The sequence below is a fragment of the Botrytis porri genome, assembly GCF_014898465.1.
Source record: "Botrytis porri strain MUCL 3234 chromosome Unknown BPOR_018, whole genome shotgun sequence".
In the NCBI taxonomy this organism is placed as follows: domain Eukaryota; kingdom Fungi; phylum Ascomycota; class Leotiomycetes; order Helotiales; family Sclerotiniaceae; genus Botrytis; species Botrytis porri.
The window spans coordinates 443,418-466,232 of NW_024066092.1; the positions used below are offsets into that span (position 1 = coordinate 443,418).

At 36.9% G+C, this 22,815-nt stretch overlaps 4 protein-coding genes across 4 annotated transcripts; 1 reads left to right on the forward strand and 3 right to left on the reverse strand.

Moving 5' to 3' along the window:
• Positions 1 to 404: 404 nt before the first annotated feature.
• On the reverse strand, positions 405 to 1,757 carry EAF01_010888 (uncharacterized protein; the record flags this gene model as incomplete). The annotated part of the gene is made up of 1 exon (XM_038919145.1): positions 405 to 1,757. One exon carries the CDS (start codon positions 1,755 to 1,757, stop codon positions 405 to 407), a length of 1,353 nt encoding a protein of 450 aa, XP_038765428.1.
• Positions 1,758 to 16,937: 15,180 nt separating this feature from the next.
• Positions 16,938 to 17,879, reverse strand: EAF01_010889 (uncharacterized protein; the record flags this gene model as incomplete). Its single annotated transcript, XM_038919146.1, has 3 exons — positions 16,938 to 17,109; positions 17,183 to 17,299; positions 17,398 to 17,879. 3 exons carry the CDS (start codon positions 17,877 to 17,879, stop codon positions 16,938 to 16,940), a joined length of 771 nt encoding a protein of 256 aa, XP_038765429.1.
• Positions 17,880 to 18,346: 467 nt separating this feature from the next.
• EAF01_010890 (uncharacterized protein) lies at positions 18,347 to 18,607 on the forward strand (the record flags this gene model as incomplete). The annotated part of the gene is made up of 2 exons (XM_038919147.1): positions 18,347 to 18,456; positions 18,514 to 18,607. 2 exons carry the CDS (start codon positions 18,347 to 18,349, stop codon positions 18,605 to 18,607), a joined length of 204 nt encoding a protein of 67 aa, XP_038765430.1.
• Positions 18,608 to 20,268: 1,661 nt separating this feature from the next.
• On the reverse strand, positions 20,269 to 21,320 carry EAF01_010891 (uncharacterized protein; the record flags this gene model as incomplete). The annotated part of the gene is made up of 2 exons (XM_038919148.1): positions 20,269 to 21,214; positions 21,310 to 21,320. 2 exons carry the CDS (start codon positions 21,318 to 21,320, stop codon positions 20,269 to 20,271), a joined length of 957 nt encoding a protein of 318 aa, XP_038765431.1.
• Between the last annotated feature and the right edge of the window lie 1,495 nt (positions 21,321 to 22,815).

Genomic DNA, 22,815 nt, shown 5'->3' on the forward strand with positions numbered 1-22,815 from the left:
TGCAAATGATCCAATTTTATTTCTTTCTGAGAATTGGGATTTTTTGGATAAACATTCTTGTATAGATTGTTATCTTCTTAAATGCAAGCGACCCTTGAGAATACTTACTTTTGATGAGGTCCCTTGAATTAGTTTCGTAGTTTTGACCTTAGCGAAGCGTTCATAGCGGAATTGACGTAATTCGCGAGATTAACAATGTGCACGATTGTCCTACTCAAATAATGTTCTTCATACATTATTATCCTCATTTATTTACTATCACAATGCAAATAAATCTCTCAAAAGCAATAGCAAAGGCTGCGCAACTTGTTTTTTTTTTCCAAGGTCAAGTGTCGTCGTCATTAGATCATCATTAATCATACATCAAATTCTATTGAGGAACACAACATCGCCCTTTAGAATACTTATTTTCCACCCCTCCCTCTACCTCTGCCTCTCCCGCCGCCTCTACCACGTCTTCCGCCCCTCTTATTGCCACGTGAATTGCCCTCATCGAACCTTTCGTACAATTTTTCTTCCCCGAATGCACAATCTCCCATCCTCAGGTAGCTGATTATTCCTTGATCATTGACTGCCAAGATAACATTTCTGTATCCATATCTGATCCTATGATACATTTTATTTGGACCTTCCATGGTTTTTCCTGGTGGATCCCAGGGTGAGCTTTCAAATAATGACACTACCTCCGGTAATGTTGGTACAAAAGTTTCTCTTGCATCCACGATGGCTATGCGGAAATCTGGAAGACCCGGGTTGGTTTTCGCGAATGTAGGAATACTACTTGGTTTCCAGATGTGGAAACAAACACGGAACGGGTGAGATGGAGGCTGTGACGATACATCTGGTACTGGAGCAGGTTTGTAGCGGGGTATTATGGCCATTTGGCGATATATAGAGTCGTAAGATCTGTACAAGCCAGGCTTGACTAGTGGACCATAGGGAGAATGTGTGATGTCTTTGGCGAATAGATCGTAAAGCCAAGTGAACATGCCCTTTGACTCTCCAGGTATAGGTCTTTGCTCAATGGGTTTGGTGGGAACGTTTGGGTCCCAATCTGGACCTCTCATGACGACATATCCATTTCTTTTCAGATTGGCATAGACATTATATCTTTCCAAACTAATTTTCCCTCTCTCGCCATCCAGACCGATAAGCATAGCATACGCAGCTTGTAAACTCATTGGTGCACCGTCATCTTCGTTTTCCGATTGTTCTTTCTTTTCACTTTCTCCGTCTTCAACTCCATTGTAAGAAGATTTGTTTGGCCACCACAAATCCAAATTTCCCCGCTCAACCAAGTACAGTGCTTCCTCAGGTAGTAGCCACAAACTGCTCTTATGTTTCCCTTCGTTTGCCCTGCCAATTGTTCTGAAATGTGGTCCTCTAGGTCCTTCCACTACTACAACATGATCTGGCCCCAAGCCTTTCCTCCATTCCTCTGCCACTAGCTCATCTCTCTCCAGTTCCTTTCCTACTCCCTCCCCGTAGTAAAAAGCCCTCACATGCGCTTTTGGCAGATGAAATCTTGTATAATCCAATGCATCATGCATTGCCTGCCTGGATGCAGCTAATACGCCATCTTGTTGTTGTGTACCGTGAGGTTCGAAATCTTTCTCTCCACGTTTAGGAAGTGAGCCTGTCTTTGAGCTTAGGGATGCGAGAAGTCGGAAATCTTGGGTCTCGTCGCCTTCTTCATTATCATCATTTGGTCGATTGTGAAGGGAATTGATGGGCGCGTCTTCATCCATATCTGCCATTTTGTCGAGTGAGTTTTGGTTCGCTGTTTGAGAAGCTAGTGGGATGGTATAGCTGGGGGTAAATTTTATTTTCAGCCTTGCAGAAAGGCTTAATCGGTTCCGACGAAATCCCGACCGGTGGTCCATGCACAAAATCTAGTAAGTGAACAGATTCATAAATATCGAAAATTAGTTCAGTATCAGGCCATATCACCATGTGGTTTCTATTACAAAAATATATAAAAATCGAGCTTTTTTTAATATATATATTTTAATAAATAATTTTAAAAAAAATTATAATTATAATAAAAATTAAATATTTATAATATTTAGATTATATTCGAAATTATTACATTTTATTTTTTAAAAACTCTTTTTCTCTAATAACTTTGATAATAATTAAAATTTTCAAAAAAAAAAGATTTTTACAATAGTCATATAATTTGAATTTATGTTTAAAAATTTTATAGAATTTCATAGATTAATAAATAAAGTGTATAATTATATATAAACGGATTTTGTATATAAAATGAAATAGTCCATAAGATGATATGACCTACATGCTGATGAATCATATTAAAATTTTATTTGATAAGATGTCGCCTTGTTTAAAGCTGATTCGTGCGTGAATCATGAGATACATAGTTTTAATCGTCCTGGCTTTATCATCAAATAATAAAGGAGGTTTGGCCGAGTGGTTAAGGCGTTGTGTTTAGGTGCTTCGAAAGAAGATCAAAACCTCATTCCCGCAATTCGAAAGAGCGAGGGTTCGAATCCCTCAGCCTTCATCATCATTTTGCATTTCTTTTGTTTCCCAAATCATTAATTTTACTGAGAAATGGTCGAGAAACGATGAGTTGAAATTTTGTTGTTTCATTTGGTGGGGTTGGGAAACAAAAGAAGCGAGCTGAAAGGGGGTTCATGCTGCTTTTAACATTTCAGAATTCTGAGGAAACATACTCTCTCTCCTCACTCGTAAAAAAGAAAAGATGATGCAGGGCTGAGGTAATCTTCCCTTCGCGCTTTTTAATTGCGGGAATGAGATCTTGATCTTCTTTCGAAGCACCTAAACACAACACCCGAAATTTACATCAAGAAAATTTAACATCTCACTCAATCCAAGCTTGGAATCAATCTAACTTATCTCAGAGCGTCTCAGAGATTCATTCAAGAATATATTTTCATTTCTTTGTTTAGGCAATTCATATATGTTATAGATCTTTACTACTTTGTATCAAGAGACCGGCCCAGTCATTATATCTAATCTTATACTTACGACTTGAAGAATAGACATTGTTCATTCATCCTTATTACACACTCCGTAGATGGAGGGTGTCATAAGCATCTAAGTATGAAGTCATTATCATCTCGAGGGAATGAAATATCATTTACAATGACACTGAACCCTATTTCTTCGACTCACAATTAGATAATACTATTTCAATATTCTAGAGCTGAGCGATAAAATCATCGTACCGACGCTTTTACGGAAAGTTTAATTATCATATATCTAGCACCTCTCAATATGAACATGATTGTGTAACATGAATTGAGATACTGATATTAATCGAAATGTTCATATGAATTAGAATAATCATGTTAATTAGAATATCCCCATCAACTAGATTAATTACATCAAGTGGAATGATCATAGTAATTGAGATATTCATATTAACTGGGAAATGATATAAAATAGAGATAATCATGTTAACTATAGGTATTAACTAGAACTCCTGAAGGTTAATTCTAGAATAATAATAATAGTATTAATATTCTAATAACAGTGGAAGACTTAGTCACTTTTAAGCATAGGAATAAATCAAATATATGATCTGATAATAGAATTAAAGTAAAATTATAAGAAAGAGCTGAATTAATCTGAATTCGCTTGCTTTTTCTAGGTTTTCTTTAAAGAATATTTTAGATTCATAGTTTATAATGAAATTCTAGTAGTTTTCATGCTTATAAATAAGATCGAATTAGATCGAATCTTAGAGAATCATTTATATTATAAAAAGAAAGTAAGAGTTTAGGCCCTGACTTATCGTATACTAAGCGAAAACACATTAAAAACCCTCATTTCTTCAACTTTTAAACTATATATTAATTTAATTAATTTATGAATTAAGTTTATAAAAATAATATATAAGATTTGGAATTATTGAAATAATTCAAAAAAACAAATGAAATATTTTTAGTTATTTTTTTAATAAAATTATAGATTTTTAATATTGAAATTATCAAAAAACTTAAAAAAAAATAGTTTTTTTATATAGGAAAAGTATTACATATTATAAATTTTGAAAAATTTCAACTTTGAAAATCTATAACTTTATCAATTTTATAATTTCAAAGATCAATTTAAATTAAATATTCTTTATATAATTATTTCTTATATATACAATTTTCAAATCAATTCTTTAAATAGTTGAAGAATTATGAAAATAATTAATTTATATAGGAAAACAGTATTTTTGTAGGGATTTTGTCACGAAAAAAGGTAGTGTGTAATAAGCCGGGGCCTCAACTCTTATAATTAATCAATTTAGTTTATTTCATCAACAATCTTTTATATAATTCCATCTCATTTTATTTCATTATAAATCAATTTAATAAGAGATATGATAATATAATAGTAACGGAACTTATAGTGAACCGGGTCATATGGGGAACTGGGTTACATTTAGCTCATTACTGACTTTAAACCCTAACAAATTTTACTATACATACCGAATCACCTTTTATGTCTTTTCAAATTGAAGAGAAAATATAGATTATTATTATTGTATTTTAATTAAAGGAATTTAAATTAATTGGAAAGGCTGTAGAGTATTTTAAAGTTTCTAAATCAACTCTTATAGCTAGGGTTGCTAAAAAGAAATCATATACTTAATTCTATAAAATAACTCAAATTCTTTTAAATGTAAAAGAAAATACTTTTATATAATAAATTTTATAATTTATCATTATTAGATTCCCTATTATATTTATATTGATAAAGGAAATAGTTAACAAAATTCATTTTCGATATATTCAGGTTATATTATTTTGAATTCCTATCTTAATAGAAATTCTATTTATAGGCTACAAATAGATCTATAAATTCCAAAAACGATATCTAGAACTTAAAATATACTACTCATATTAATTAAAGTTTAATTAGATTAAAGAAATAATATTGAAGAATATTCAGACTTGATTTAATATATTTTATACATATCTTATTAAACGAAAGTATAAATTAGATAATATATATAATATGAACGAAACCAGATTTAAAGTTGGAAATATTTAAAGTATATATATTATAATCAATTCTACTTAAAAATCGAATTGGAAAGTTATAACTAGTAAATAAGAATAAATAACTACATTTGAATATATCAATATAATTAGAAAAGTTCTATCACCTATAATCATTTTCAAGACTTAGAATACAAATTCTATATAGATGTTACGACGACATCTAACATACCGAGTCACCTGATCAGAAAGTCACGGGATTAGAGATTCCCACTGGATCCCACTGCTCCCACCTGGTGGGACACGATGGGATCAATGGGACAACAAGGAACGAAGGTCTATATAAGGGAATGGGTTTCATTACAATGTAGAGCTTCGTGCTCAAGAACAATCATTAGTTTCATTACTATAGTTACGAGAATTGCAACCAGTTACAACCTTATTGAATTCCTACTTGAAGTCTAGTCTAAACCACCTCGAGAGATCTCTAGACACTTCCACGTGACCCTAGAGGCAGCTCCCGTAACACTTTGAGCACCCTTTCTGCTTCAAGTACCGATTCAATACCAACCGCCAGTATGGCAGCCAACAGTTCTTCCAGAAGCCAACAGGCCCCAGCAAGCAACTTCGACGATGTCGAAATGACTGATGCTCTCAAGGAGATCACCATCAACGAAACACTCAAGATTGCCTTACCAGACAAGTACCAAGGAAGTCAACAGGAACTCGACACCTTCCTATTACAACTCGAAATCTATTTTAGATTCAACCAAGACAAGTTCACCGAAAAGGAATCTAAGAGTATTTGGGCCGTGTCATACCTCAGAGGCGAGGCAGGCAAATGGATTCAGCCATACCTGCGCGACTATTTCGAGCATGACGACAGGGAACGCATGCAACCCACAAGAACCATCTTCGACAGTTTCGAAGGATTCAAGACAGAAATCCGTAGGATCTTCGGAAACTCCAATGAGTTAGAGGTAGCGGAAGAGAAGATCTTCAACCTCAAACAGACAGGATCGGCATTGAAGTATGCTACGGAGTTCCGAAGATATGCGGGGACAACTAAATGGGACGAGGTCGCCATCATGAGTCATTACCGTAAAGGACTCAAACCAGAAGTACGTTTGGAACTTGATAGGGAAGGGGAGGACGATGACTTGAACGGACTAATCAAAAGCTCCATCGATGCCGATGACCGACTATACAGGTACAAACAAACCCAACGATCATACAAGCCTCAGACAAATCATAGGCAAGGGCGCTACCGCAAGAATGAGGGTAGACCACGTTACAGTACACAGAGTTACGGGGACCCCATGGAACTAGACGCCACGCACCACAGGAACGGGAATGATGATCCAGAGAAAAGACGAAGGCGAGAAAACAACTTATGCTTTGAATGTGGAAAAGCAGGGCACCGGGCAGCGGATTGCCGAAGTAAGAAGACAGGAGGAAAGAAAGGCAACTTCAAACCCAAGTTCGGCAAAGGCCAACTTAACGCTACCTTTGTATCCCAGGAACATCCAGCTAAGACCGAAGAAACTGAGACCTTCACCAGTGAAGAATTCCGGAAATTATTGGACGAGTTACCGCGAAACCAAGAGGGTATGAATGCAGTAGACTTGTGGGAACAGGAGTACTACCGAACCCCATCACCATCGGTAACGGAAGAATGTATTAAGGAAGAGATACCAGCAGATCACGCGATGATGAGCTGGACTGCTTGCTATGATGAATTCTGCGGAATCCATCGATCAGATAAAGAAGCAACCGGATGGTTCCCCAAGAAAAGAAAGACAAGAAACCAACAATCCAACGAAACAGACAAAAAACAAGTTACCCAGCAATTGAATGCTACAGGACAAGCAGGACAGATATACTGCAAGGTCAAAATAAACGGACAAATACAGCAAGCCATGATAGATTCAGGGGCTACAGGAAACTTTATTGCACCAGAAGCTGCAAAGTACTTGGGAGTTCCACTCCAGAAGAAACAAAAACCCTACCAATTGCAGTTAGTTGACGGACAACTAGCAGGATCTGACGGGAACGTTTCACAGGAGACACGACCAGTACAAATGAACATAACCCAACATTCAGAGGTTATACAGCTTGACGTTGTGCCATTGGGCCAACAACAGATCATCTTAGGGATGCCATGGTTGAAGGCACACAATCCTAAGATAGATTGGTCACAAGAGACAGTGACATTCGATCAGTGCAAGAACGGTCACAAGGACACGTTCAAGGCGTCCGCGAGACGGAACACGCGCCAAGGGGAGTTGAACGCGAACAATCCCGGCGACGTAGGACACCCAGTCCAGGGTCCTCCATTAAGAGCGAAGGCCAGTACACCTCCTCTACAAATGCAGAAGCCAACGACACGGCAGGAAATCGCAATCAAGGCAGAAGAGCCTATGATACCAGAACAGTACAAGAAATACGAACATGTGTTCAAGGAACCAGGGATCCATGAGGCTTTGCCAGAACACAAGCCATGGGATCATGAGATAATATTGGAGGAAGGCAAGATGCCTGTGCACACCCCAATTTATTCAATGTCAGCCGATGAGCTGAAGACGCTCAGGGAATATATCGATGACAATTTGGCCAAGGGATGGATCAGGGAATCCACGTCCCAAGTGGCAAGTCCAACTATGTGGGTACCCAAGAAGGATGGTACTAAGAGACTAGTTGTGGACTACAGAAAGCTCAGCACGCTTACCAAGAAGGATCGATATCCACTTCCATTAGCTACGGAATTAAGAGATCGATTAGGCGGAGCTACCATATTCACCAAGATGGACCTGCGCAACGGGTACCATTTGATCAGAATGAAGGAAGGCGAGGAATGGAAAACCGCTTTTAAGACAAGATACGGGCTATACGAGTATCAAGTTATGCCATTCGGGCTAACTAACGCACCAGCTACTTTCATGAGACTTATGAACAATGTGCTGTCACAATACTTGGACACCTGTTGTATATGCTATTTGGACGATATCCTAGTATATTCAAACGACGAGGTCCAACACATCAAAGATGTCAGCAACATTCTTGAAAGTTTAGCCAAAGCCGATTTGCTATGTAAACCAAGCAATGTGAATTCCACGTTACGGAAACAGAGTTCCTAGGATTCACCGTGTCAAGCCAAGGGCTCAAGATGAGCAAAGATAAGGTCAAGGCAGTGCTTGAATGGAAGCAGCCAAACACCATTAAGGAAGTACAATCCTTTTTGGGATTTGTCAACTTCTACCGAAGATTTATCAAGGGTTATTCAGGAATTACTACACCCTTGACCACGTTAACCAGAAAAGATCAAGGAAGCTTCGAATGGACCGCCAAGGCGCAGGAGTCCTTCGAAACGCTCAAACAGGCAGTGGCCGAGGAGCCAATACTGTTGACATTCGATCCTGATAAGCAAATCATAGTGGAAACGGACTCCTCAGATTTTGCTATAGGCGCAGTGTTGAGCCAACCAGGTCAAAATGAGAAATAGCAACCAATCGCATTCTACTCTCGAAAGCTATCACCAGCCGAATTGAACTACGAAATATATGACAAAGAATTACTGGCGATAGTCGACGCATTTAGAGAATGGCGAGTATATTTGGAAGGATCAAAATACCCAGTACAAGTGTACACAGATCATAAGAACTTGGTTTACTTCACCACAACGAAGCAGTTAAACAGACGACAGGTCAGATGGTCGGAGACCATGGCCAATTACAATTTCAAGATTTCATATGTTAAAGGATCAGAAAATGCTAGAGCCGACGCTCTTAGCCGAAAACCAGAATACCAAGAAAATAAGTCGTACGAATCATACGCAATATTCAAGAAAGAAGGCGAATCACTGGTTTACAATGCACCACAGCTTGCAGCTACTCATATATTGGAAGACAACCATCTAAAAAACCAAATACAATCACATTACGACAAGATGCTACAGCTATACGCATACGCAAGGCAATAGAACCAGGATTCACAATAGAAAACGAAACCATATACTTTCATGGGAAAGTATACATTCCGAGTCAAATGACCAAGGAATTTGTGACGGAACAACATGGGTTACCGGCACACGGACATCAAGGAATTGCAAGGACGTTTGCAAGATTACGGGAAATCAGTTACTTCCCACGAATGAGAACGATAGTTGAAGAAGTTGTTGGAAATTGCGATACCTGCATACGGAATAAGTCCTCTAGACACGCTCCGTATGGTCAGCTCCAGACCCCAGACATGCCTTCTCAGCCATGGAAGTCCATTACATGGGACTTTGTGGTCAAACTACCACTCTCGAAAGACCCTACTATAGGAGTTGAGTACGACGCAATACTCAACGTAGTAGACAGATTGACAAAATTTGCATACATGATACCATTCAAGGAAACATGGGATGCTGAGCAACTAGCATATGTGTTCCTAAGGGGCATAGTAAGCATACACGGAGTACCAGATGAGATAATCTCGGATCGAGACAAGCTCTTTACCTCGAAATTCTGGACTACCTTGCTAGCACTTATGGGTATCAAGAGAAAGCTATCGACATCTTTCCACCCACAAACAGATGGTCAAACAGAGAGGACCAACCAGACAATGGAAGCATATCTTAGATGCTATGTAAATTATCGACAAGACAATTGGGTAGAACTATTACCTATGGCACAATTCGCATATAACACATCGGAAACGGAAACCACGAAAATCACCCCAGCACGAGCTAATTTTGGGTTTAATCCACAAGCGTATAAAATTCCGATACCACAAGAAGTTAATGCCGAATCAGCGATAGTACAAGTCGAACAGCTGAAAGATCTCCAAGAGCAACTGGCTCTTGATCTAAGATTCATATCTTCCAGAACAGCAGCGTACTACAATACGAAACGTAGTATGGAACCTACGCTTAAAGAGGGGGATAAAGTTTATCTGCTACGACGAAACATCGAAACCAAGAGACCAAGCAATAAACTCGACCACAGGAAACTGGGACCATTCAAGATTGATAAGGTAATAGGAACGGTCAATTATCGGTTAAAACTACCAGACACGATGAATATCCACCCAGTATTCCACATATCCTTACTCGAACCAGCACCACCAGGAGCGCCGAAAGCGCCATTTACAGAAATCGAACCAGTCAACCCGAACGCCATATATGATGTCGAAACAATACTAGATTGTAAATACGTCAGAGGCACAATCAAATATTTGATCAAATGGTTAGATTACCCACACACCGAAAATTCATGGGAACCAAGAACAAACCTCAACTGCCCTGAGAAGTTGGAGGCGTTCCACCAGCAATATCCGGATTTGCCCAGAAAGAAGGAGAATCCATTGAAGCAAGGATCGAAGGATCCAAGGAAGAAGAATCGAAAACAAAGGAACCGTCGATAGGGCCAGCAACAGAGACAGACGCCAATTCCTTTTCTTTTTCAACACGCTCATTTTCTAACCTTTCCTTCTCTTCTAGAGCATCGAGCTCATCTAAAGTACGCAGACCACGGCGCAGCATATCGGATTCACGCTTCAACAAAGCACGCTTTTGTTTCCGCAGACGAAGAACTTTAGCCATCGCTTCCTGAGAAACACTTATAGCGCGTTCTTCTTCCTCCTCAAGTCTGGCCTTTTGGCGGTCCAGACTATCCCAATCACTATCAGAAGGGCCACGAACGTCACATCTACGCCCTTGGCGGATACATTCAGCACACCGGGAAGAGTCCGGAGAAGATACAACACATTTGCGCTCTTGGCGTTCACACAAAGAACAAGACGACATTTCGAGACCGCGAGATTCAACAAGACGAGCTAAGCGCAATCTTTCCTTTCGTTTGTGAAAATTATCAGTCATATTGAGAGAAACAAACCATAGTACGACTATATTCCGAAGTGGGGTAAGCCGTTACTATATAACGCTTGGGACAAGCGCTAGGATAAGAAGGGGATAGTGTTACGACGGCATCCAACATACCGCGTCACATGACATAAATTACACGTGATGGAGCGTCAAGGAGCTTCAGCGCTCCTGGAGCGCGTTGCGATCCTTAACGATCCAACATATAGGAGAGGTCCTAGGGACCAGGAGAGAGAACGAAGGTCTATATAAGGGAATGGGTTTCATTACAATGTAGAGCTTCGTGCTCAAGATCAATCATTAGTTTCATACTATAGTTACGAGAATTGCAACCAGTTACAACCTTATTGAATTCCTACTTGAAGTCTAGTCTAAACCACCTCGAGAGATCTCTAGACACTTCCACGTGACCCTAGAGGCAGCTCCCGTAACACAAACCTGAAAGAAATATATTTATTATATTCAAAAGGTTCTATAAATATTGAGAGAAGTTAGCCTATTTGTTAAATTCAAAAAGTATAAGTTTCTAAAATCCGAAATCAAGTTTTTAGGTTTTGTTATAGAAAAAGATAGTATTCAAATAGATTTAGAGAAAATCCGAATAATTGTAAATTGAAGATTGTTTATTATTGCAATTAATATTTAAATATTCATTAGATTCACGAATTTTTATTAATAATTTATTAAAGACTTTTCGAAAATAATCAATTTAATAATAAACCTAATTAAAAAGAACGTTTTGTTTCTTAAAGTCCTACCTATTAAAACATATTCAATTAATTAAAAAGAATGTTTATTAAAACTTTTATTCTAATTTCCTTTAATTAAAAGAAAGAGATGATCTTAGAAATCGATACTTTCGATTATGTATCTGCTAGAATTCTTTTTTAATATAATGATAAGGGGATATTAAAACCTATTATATTCTTTTTTAAAAAACATTTAATAATCAAATATAATTATAAAATTTATAATAAAGAATTACTGACCATTATTTGTTATTTTAAGAAATAACGCCTTAAACTAGAGAACATTATATCATTAATTTAAATGATTATTAATTACAAAAATTTAGAGTATTTTATTATAACAAAGTTATTAAATCATTATCAAGTCTATTAATTTGAATTTCTATTTCAATTTGATTTCCGAATTATCTATCACTCTGGAAAGTTAGGTACCAAATCTAATATATTGATTAAAAGGTTAGAAAATCTTTTGAAAAAAAAGGATAAATGTTTTTTGTATCAAAGCTATACCATTTTGAAACAAGAAAATCTAAATCCCAATTTGTTCTTTATTATTATTATTTTAATTGAATTTAAGATTAATAAAAAAGTATACTTCGTTATAATTACTTATAACTAAAGAAACCTTAATTCTATTAATATTATTAATCATTTAAATTCCAATACTATTATAACTTTACTAAAAAATAATAAAGTTATAAAACTTATAATTTTATTTATTATATCTACACCCAACCCTACAATACCACTAAAGAATTTAAAAACCTTTTTAAATCTATTTACCAACTTACTCAATCTATTTCACAAAGATTATTAAGTTAACCCTATACTCAAATCTATTCTGAAATCTTTATAAAAAAGATTCCTAAAATATTCGAAAATTACTTTTATTAAATATACTAAAAACAATAATCTATTATATTATTAAAAGAAATTATATATCTTTAATTATAATTCCCTAAAAACCTACTTACTCTACTTGTACTACAAATCACCTACTACTAATTATTTACATTATACCCAAACCTTCAAATTACTATCCCGAAATTACTATTAGCCTGAATACTATAATTATATTACATAATGAATTCGCAATTGTTATAATTACTACCACACCACTCCGAATTATAAAGATTAGAAGGAAGTTCTACGCCTACTTTCAATCCCCTAAAGAATATAACAAAATATCTCAATAAATTTCATTACATACTTATTCAAAAGTACTGATTTCAATACTATTATAATAATAATTGATTGATTAATTAAAATAAAACATTTCTTGTTTTATTATAATACCTACAATTTTAAGAAGATTGCCCATCTATTCCGAAAGAACACCTGAAAGCTCCACAATTTATCTCTAATAGTTATATCAGATCGTAGTACTTAATTTATATTCGAATTCTAAAAGCATATCTGTAAGCACTTAGGCATTACTATCAATTACTTATTATCCAGAGACTGACAAACAGATTAAAAGAACTAATACAATATTAGAACAATACCTTTGATCGTATGTAGTCTACCTGCAAGATAACTAAGTAAAGTGGCTCCTATTCACCAAGTTCTTTATTAATAATGTCTAATCCAAAAGCATTCAGATAACCTTGTTTTTCTTCAATTACAGATTTCACTTTTGCTTAGGCTTTGAGTTTATATTATCTTAAAATAATCGTTCTATTATATAAGATATTAAAGAATTTATTATTGAAATAAAAGCTATCTTTTTATATCTACAAACCAAACTAATTATTAATCAAATCTGATATTTAAAGAATATTAATATCTATTATTCTCCTAATTATAAATACCTATCCAATAACTTGATTTAATTGAACATCAAAAACATTAAGATTTTATACTTACAGAAAAAGCTTGATTAAAAGAATCTCAAACTCTTTAAAATCCTATACCTAATAGGCCTTTATGCTTATAAACTAGAACTTTTTGTTTTAATAAAAATCCATCCTATTTTTTATATCAATTTACTATATCCTATATATGATAATCCTATTCTTAAGCAGTATAACCCACCGCCGTTATTTGTCAAAATCGATGACTTAAAGTAATTCGAAGTTGTCGAAATCCTAAATTCTTGTTAAAAGAGAAGAGATTGTAAAGAACCTTATTTGAAATACATTATCCATTGAATTGACTATAAAATGTTGATTAAAGAATCTATAAACTATCTAAAGAACATATAAGAACTGATTCACAATTTCTATTAAAGATACCTCAATAAATTAGAACCTGTTTAATCAAATATTATTTATTTGTAGATTATCGAATTATAATATCCTTGCCTTAATAGAGTTTAACTTTTAGAAAGAAGATAATGTTATAATATAAGATTATATAATATATTAAATCTTTCAAAGGGGTTTGAAATGAATGTTTACGTTGGAGCACAAGTGAGTTAGAATTCGATTAAACTAGTTCACTTAGAAAAATTCTGTATATCTTCAACTTGAAAGATTCTATATTATAGCTCTTCAAGCTATATCTTAATTCTAAAATCTAAACTTATTATCTATATTGCTATAACTTTGTTATATTAGGGCAAAGTTACTGGAGCTTTATTCTTGCCTGCCGGCCCCGTAATATTATATTAATTATAAAATTATATTAATATTATAAAAGATTATAAATAGTTATATAATATATAAATAAATAAGTATTTACAAGTAATTTATATTTACTTTATAAGTTATTTATTCAGATTCTGAATTGTCTGCTCTGTAGACAGATTATTCGCGGATTATTTGTCGAGGTCATTATCCGCCCTGCGAGTACCCATTGCGCAGCCTAGTTGTACTCAAGTCACCACAACACATGAGTAGCTTGTTGGCATAAATACAGAGGTAGTTAACTTTCTACGAATACGGAAATGAGAATGTTGTTATCTTGAACAATACCATAGCTATTTGTTACCATGTGAGAGTTTACGCACATTGTATATTAGTTTGTTTTTATATTGGTAGTATCTGAGACCCCGTATAAATAGAATCCAAGTTCCACTACCCTTGGCATGTATGAATGACTGCTACATGGTGATGAGAGCTGGCTTTCTCTAATCATGCACAATATATTCTCCCATATCAAAAGAGACCTTCAACAAAGAATAGTACGGCGCCAGGAGAATTGTACACTTGTTTGATTGGAATTCCAACCTTAGTCCACAAACTAAAGACTGCTTCCAGGGTCTTAGGTACCTCTGAGATACTAATTGGCATTATTTTCACATTAGAAACACTTGCAGGCCAGTAAACCGGGCCAAAGTGAAGCAAAAAAGCCTCCTCCGCGGCATGGTAAACACATCTAGCTGCCTAATACCCCTCTTCATCAAATCATACATATCTGGGGCTTTCTTTCAGGGTTAATCCAGGAACTCAAGAGCCTGTATGGTTGGCATAGGGCTTAGATCTTGACCGGCCCGTAATATCAATGGCGGAACGTCTATCCCGGTACCATAATCCAATCAGAGGATCAAGTTAGCCTCGTAATACGATAGCATAGAGTACCATGCCATGCTATGCCTCACTCATATATTATGCCGTCTGGCAATGCAGTCGCGAGGTTGTAGCATTTTTTCAGCCCAAGTGTGGTCGTTGAGATAAGGTCCGCATAGGTACTAAGGCCCGTCGAGCTACACGTAGTTTATTAGCCTGCATTCGCTGTTCCACACCACATCTGCCGTCAGACACACAATTCGGCCGACCGAGTAGAAATCAATAAGGCTAATGATTCGATTGACTGTGCTCCCAATACACTTTTGTTGCTTGTAAGCAGACAATGCTTCCAACCGCTCTGATACGTTTGTTGGGATTCAAAAATTGTATAATGTTGCGCCAGAATACTACCAAAATCGGGAGAATTTTGCCTGTCTTACTGGGAGAGCTAGCAGTGACTGAATATGAGTATATTTACATATGTACATGTCACGATACTACCCTCTGTTATTTGCCGTGCTACATCAAGCATGTGATATCTGCCGAATTGCGTCTTTCGAAGTTCGAACCTGAATACTTTTCAGTTTGTCAAATTGGGTGATTTCTTACCGTCTTACATTGTGTGAGGTGTAATTTTGCAAAATGAGAAATTCGGGGTTGCACGATATATAAGCCTTGGGTTGTATTTGATATGTATCTTCAGGTTTTAGGGCTACTTTGTAATCTTACGTACAAATCCGGTCAGATTTCGTTAAATAATCTGTTCATTTTGATAACAGATTTTAGATTTCTATTTGAATATCAAATCATGAATTCTCACTATTGAATATTTTTGTTTTTAATATATTTAAATAATTTCTCGCCGTGTTGCAACTACGCCGCTCAAAAGTTCGGTTTGAGGGTATTTAAAGTTGAGAACATTTAATACAGCATCAAGAGTCAAATGTTAGTTTACTATAGCTCTGTTTCAGTTTGCAAACTGCTAATAAGCCATATTGATTAAATTTTACGCGGGTTTGATTAGAAATCGAGATATAAGTATCCTTAAAATTTAATTCATGCCCTCTGCAGATACCCGAATTGATCTCCTTTCAAAGCAGGAATTCCAGGAGCTTGTAGTACAAACTCTTACTTGTCATCAATTCTCCAAATCCTCTCAATGGAGCATTACCTATAATATCAAAAACTAGAACATCTGTACATATTTTTCTCAAACCTCATATTCTAATATCGATTATTGTTAAAGAGTTTATATCATAAGTATGAAGCGATTTATATTCCTCTAAATTTCTATTTTTATTAATGAAATTAAAAAAGCTTTTTAGTTAAAGTTTCTATAATAATATTTATATATGTAAATATATCGGATTGTACTTATATGAGTAAAATTAAGATATTGTTTTCTTATTTTAAGAGATATATCAACATATAATTTAAAGATTTATAATTCCTTGAGTTTAAAAACGAGAAGTAAGCTTATTATTTATTTATTGTAATTCTTTACAATTTTGAAAAAGAATTCTAAAAAGAATTCTAATATTTATTAGAAATTAAGGGTATAATATATCAAGATACGAATAATAAAAGTGATTAAGTAGGTTATAAAGATTAATTCTAAACTATGGAATCTAATTATTATTCTTGAATATATACTTAAAAACAATAAGATTACTAGTCGAAGATTTATTTTCGTTTATAGATTCAAGATTAAAGAGTACTATGTATTATTTGTTGATAAATTGATAGTAAGTAAATATATTTTAGTACATGGTTTTTATGATATAATTAAGAGTTGTCTGATAGAGTTTCAATATGAGATTGGATTTGTTCGAAATATACATTTTTAATTCTAAGCCTAATGTGATATATCTAATGAGTGGCTCCTAGAAGACTACCTCTACCAAGGAAGAATCTCGCCATCCCACTTGTACAACTTTCCTCCGTAGGTTTTTCTTGTGCTCTTAGCTATCACCTGGTCTAACCCAGCAGCACATTCTGCGACTCCTAGGGGAGTTGCGTCAAAGCCGAAGTGGTTAGCACCGATATTTCCCAGGTCGGTTTGGACCCATCTAGATAGCATGTTAGCGGGATTTGAAGACAAAAGATAATGCTCCACTACAAGAATCATAAGTTGGAAATTACCCGGGATCAATAGGGAAAGCTATAAGAGTTGGCTCTTCACGATGGATAGCTTTTGTAAGCCAATGTACGGCAACTTTAGAAGGCGCGTAGGCCGAATTTGGCATGTCTAATTGGTTCCTGTAAAATGTCAATACATACTATGCATTTTAGTTACTCATAGATGTTGTTGAGGAGAGGATCGATTACTACATAGAAGATTGTTAGCCAAAAATTACGATGGTGAACTGATATTTGGGACCGGACTTACCATGAGATATCCTGCGGAAGAACAAATGGTGACAAACTTTCCGAATTTGGACTTCTTCAAAAGAGGAAGTCTAGCTTGGTACAGCCACATAAAACCGTGTACGTATGAAACAAAATGTCCTTGGATATCGTCGGCCTTTACTTCCGAAACCCTAAGCCAAACGTAGCAAACGCCGGCATTCGCAATGACAATATCAATATGATCAATACCCTGAGATTCCAATTGCTTCCCAGCCTCGAGTGCATCTGTGGAGATAGTAGCATCAACTTTGACCAGGACAAGGGACGAGCCTTCAGCCGTTGGCAAATCGGCGAGGGCTTTGGAGGAAGGATGGTTTGGATCGCGGTTTGCGGCAACAACAGTGTGGTTGGGCTTAGAAAGATAAAGTTCGAGAATTTCCTCGCCAATGCCTTTGTTGGTATCGGAATTGAGAACGATAGTTGGTGCCATGATGACTTAGTATTGGATTGGAGTTTATGCACGAGGCTAAGTCGTGAAAAGAAGCGATTGTTGATCTGATTTTTGATGTCAAATCACAATTCAAAAGGTCAGAGAAGCATCTATATATCGTTGAAAACTCCCTGTGACCGCTTTCAATTAAGCGTTGCAAATGCAATGGAATAAGAAATGTATGGTATTACTCTGCATACTCTGGATTACTGATGCCATCGTCTCGAGTGCTTGATTTCCGCATGTATATAATGTTACCGATTCACTTCAAGCAAGTGATGGCAAAAACCATGATGGCAAAAACCATGATGACATACACCATGAAGTAGGTCATATTGTAACGGGAAAGTCAGGTACGAATCGTCGGGATAAGCTTCATGCTAGGTCAGCAAGTTGCATATAGACGCTCGGTAACGTTAGTTAGGAATTACCTGGGAATGATTGTGGGGTAAGCGAATCGGCTAGTCATGCAGAGTAAACAATTAGCCGCGTTTATGCTCACCTTGCATCATGCGTACCTGACGGGATTGGCTATCGAAATTACTTTGTCACCTTCTGCGGAGTCTAAGCACTGCAGGTATGTCAAATGCACAGTGCCACGATTTCATTAAACCTTTCTGGCACAAAGTTTTAGGAGGAAGGATTTGATACCCGATCGACTAGCTCTTCACGATATCCTCTTACACGTAAACCTTCAGCGGGATTTTGCCGACATCGATTGCGAATAGCACGATACTTTCACCTTGTAATCGTTATCGGTGCGAAAGAGGACTGAGAATTATGGAATATGGATCGTTATCTGATCCTTCGAGTCGAACTCTATACGCGATCTAACAACGCCCCTATCCGTAGGGCTGACACTTGCTCACACGATGGATAACAGAGCTTATAGAATCTTTTGTAGAAGCGGTGACGGTTAGAGTCTGGTAGGGAGAAACGAAACATCATAAATATGGCGGCAAGACTTAGGGCTCGTTTGGATATCAATTCCGATTAAAACCTATCGAATTTTCCTATTCTGAAAAAGATGGATTTTTGTATTTCATTTTCTTATTTATATATCGATTTTAATATTAAATCTGTAGAAACAAAAGTAAATAGAATATATGTATTATATATATATTTAGATGCAGAAATTCGAATTTTTAATATATAAATATGAATTTTGAGCTTGCTATTACTTATCACGGTGTCGATCACGTAACTAATCGGTTCTGCCGAATGGAACCGAAACAGGCGTCTACGCTGGTGCGTAGTAGAGCTAGAACCCGATTGGGCTAGCTCGATGTGAAAACTCTGTATATCTTCAATTAGGAAGATCCTGAATTGTAGCTCTTTGAGCTACGTGAAGTCTCCCCTATGGACCTTATAAGACAAATGATATTATCGAAGGACGTCTAATTCCCTGCTCGACGGTTCAGAATAATGTCACTAACCTAATTTCCGTTTTCCAAGACATCATCAGTACGACCGGGATTCCCGCAACGTCTTTGCGAATCAGCGGAATAGCAGCTAACTTCACACATTCTCGCGTTGGAAACGATGTAGGCTCTAATGCTGTTCTTTCTACATGGCGCGATTCTCTCTATTGGCTAAATATTGACGTCGGCATCGATGCCACAGCTTCAAGAGAGATAATACAGCAGATCTAAGCGCGCGTGGATGCATTTCAAGAACAATTTAAAGTCCTGACACCTGGTGACGAGCATATATGAATGAGGCAACCTTTGATAATCCGACATGAAAGGAGGATTATTATGGTGCAAATTATGATCAATCATTGGAGGTGAAATTGTCTTATGATCCGAATTTGGTTTTGTATGCTCATACGTCGTTTAGGAGTGATCTGATGACTGTAGCTTCGGATGCGGGATTGTGTAAAGATTGATAGGCAGCAGAACCAGTCACGTTAGAGCGATTAGATAGATAGTGATGCACTGCCATAACCTTAAGGTAGTTGAACGATATGATGGGAGTTTGATAAACCATAAACGAAAATTTCTTCAGCTAGAATCCCTGTGCAAGTGATGCGTTGTTCAGAGAATTGTTCTTCGAAGTGTTAGGAGAAAGAAGAAAAGATGTCTGTAAAGATCAGTTAGATCTTAAGAATGGGAGATATCTTCCACAAGCTATCCACTGATTATTGACTACGTAGATATGCAAGCACTTTTATACATAATGTGGCACAACAGTCCAGGTGCCCCATAGTCCGAACTGATAGACTCTAAATAAGCCTTCAATGCCTGAAGCGCGTTGAACATTCAAAACTATTTGAGTTAAGTAATCGATATCAGAACTAGAATACCTTTGGCTGCCCCCCTGCAAGCCGGACATAGGAAACTCCATGGGTGTCGAACTCTCAACCCCACACAAGAAAAGGAGAATAGAACTAGTGGTATATCATTCTTGGATGAGGCTTGTGTGGGTACTTCCTATGAAATTCCTTGACAAGTTCCTGAGCACCTCTAAAGTTCTCGGCCGGAAAATATTGATCATCTTGCTTGTGTCCAACCCATTTAGCCTTATAACAGACTAAGCCATTCACCCATCTAGAGTCCAAAATTTCCTCAACCTCATACATTTTCTCGGAGACCTCTGCCCTCGATCTAGATGAATCATCTCTATCTTTGTTATCTTCTTCACTGACTTTCTCATAATAATTTGTTGGATCTTCCAAAGGACTATCTAAAGATGCGAGAGTCTTGGATTTTCTTCTGCTTTTTCCCATCTCTTTTATCTCCGCGCGAGCATTATCAATAACTCTTCTCATGGCGAGAATAATGGCAAACTTTACTTTCTCAGGAAGTTTATCCAGAGTCTTGTGGAATGATGTTATCCCCAAGTCCCAAATGATCGTATCGATAAAAAGCTTGCGGATCAAATCCCCCTCTATTGTATGCTCCCAAACATATTGAACATTTTCGGACTCAGTTAGGTATTCCTTTTGGAAAGAGCTCATACGAGAGAGCTTCTCGATGCAGTCATTTTTGAGAGTCGGTACTTTGATCATATCCGCAAAGATGTAGAGTCGCAACAGAGTGCTAACATGAAGTTCATAGGCGTGGCCCGATTTTGACTCATCATCCGAGAGAGCGAATCTAACTGCATCTTGTTCCGGCTCGCCGATTTGTTGCGTGTATAGCCATCGAAAAAACAGCTCGAAAACTCCAACATCGACATCTGCAAGTTTGATGATGCCAGTGATCGTTTCTTCGAAGCCAGAATTAAATGCAGCCTTAAAAAATGGGGAGCAGTGGCATATTAGGCTTTTGTGTACACCGAAATCTTGTAGGTCTTTTCCGACTTTGGCATGCACGACCTCGCGTCCAATGGATCTGAAAACTTGTTAAATTTGTCTTGATATTGTGTTAGTGGCAACACGACCAGCGTGCATCATGTAAAAAGAGGAGAAGTTGAGAAAGAGACTTACTTGATGATCATTCTGGTGGATTTGTCTCCTTCCATCTTAGATTTAATTTTACCTGTCTTGAATGGGTGGATTAGAGTGAGTTGTTGCTGTAATAATTATAGGAAGTCCAAGATAAGTTTTGATTGAAGTATCAAAAGCCTGGCCTGAGTAAAAACGGAAACGAAGATAGTAGTTGCTTCAGTATCACTTGTTTCAGATCACTCTCGGCCTCAAAGATGGCACTCCCATAATAGTTTATGTGCGCATGTGCCTGGAAGAATCACATCTCGAGACATGACTTGCTCGAAACAGAGCAGAGAATCGAGAGGTGCCCAGTAGCTTCTCACAGAGTGTAAGGGTTCGTATATTGGCGTGGATTCGAACAGATCAATGGTGAGGGTTTGCAAACCTGTGAGGAATAGGCATGTTTTGGAGGTCTGGGGAAAAATCATAATATCGAGGTTTTAGCAGAGGAAATCTGTGTCTTCACACTGTTGCAAAAATTGCGCAGTGGCTTAGGACTAAATCTTTGAGATCAGCTAGACTCAACGAAGATAATTGATTAAATACGCTTTCTTGGTGGCCAGAATATGTGCTTACATTCATATTTCGAAGCACAATTCCCAAAGATTCATCAACAGACGACAAAGGGTGCATTTTCCTCAAAAGCCATATCTTCCAGAAACAAGTAAAGAATTGCTTGTCCCTCGGTACCGCATAGGTTTATCTTTTGTACACGTCCAGAATCTCAGAGGAAGCAAGTGCGCGTGATATTATGCGAGTTGCCCGGAAACGTAAAAGCCTAAGAGATTTGTATGAAGTAGGTTCAAAAAATGTGCAGGGTGCGCTCTTGATGATACTATAGAAGTTACAAAAAGCGATGAGACACAGTTTTTGACTCCATTATAGGAAAGCACTCGATTTTACGAGTTTCGAGACAAGCTCTCGAGGCTTGCCACTATTCTGTGCAGAGTCTGGTGTAAATAAAGCAAAACTTTCTATTCTAATGTTGTAAACAAGAACACTGTAGTCGCACATGAAGTAGTGATTTGACTGATGCTTGTATGGTTGCATTGAAATGAGTTGATATTAGCGGCACTCAAGTTGTAGACATTGATTTAAGGATGTGGATGTGGATGGGGATGGATAAGGTGTGACGTTAAACTGAGAAGGAAAGTTGTGTATTGGGAAGGCATGGTGAGAGGCACATGTTGAGATGATACATATCATGGATAAATAACCGTATTTAATCGAGAACCTTGAATGAGAAAACTAATTATAAAAAAGAATTTGTGTAAGAAGTCCAACGATTGCCTTGAGACGACCCGCAATGATACCTAGTGATTCTGATTTTGAGCTTTGCCAAATCCCCGTCTACTAACTTGCGCGTCGATTAAGCTGTGCTTGTAATCAATGGTAACCACAAATCATGAGATTGGATGGTATATTGCAGAATAATGTAGCCATGATCTGACCTGTATTTCTTCAACTCGGTGGAATTATAGAGCTTTCGATCTTGTGGAAGAA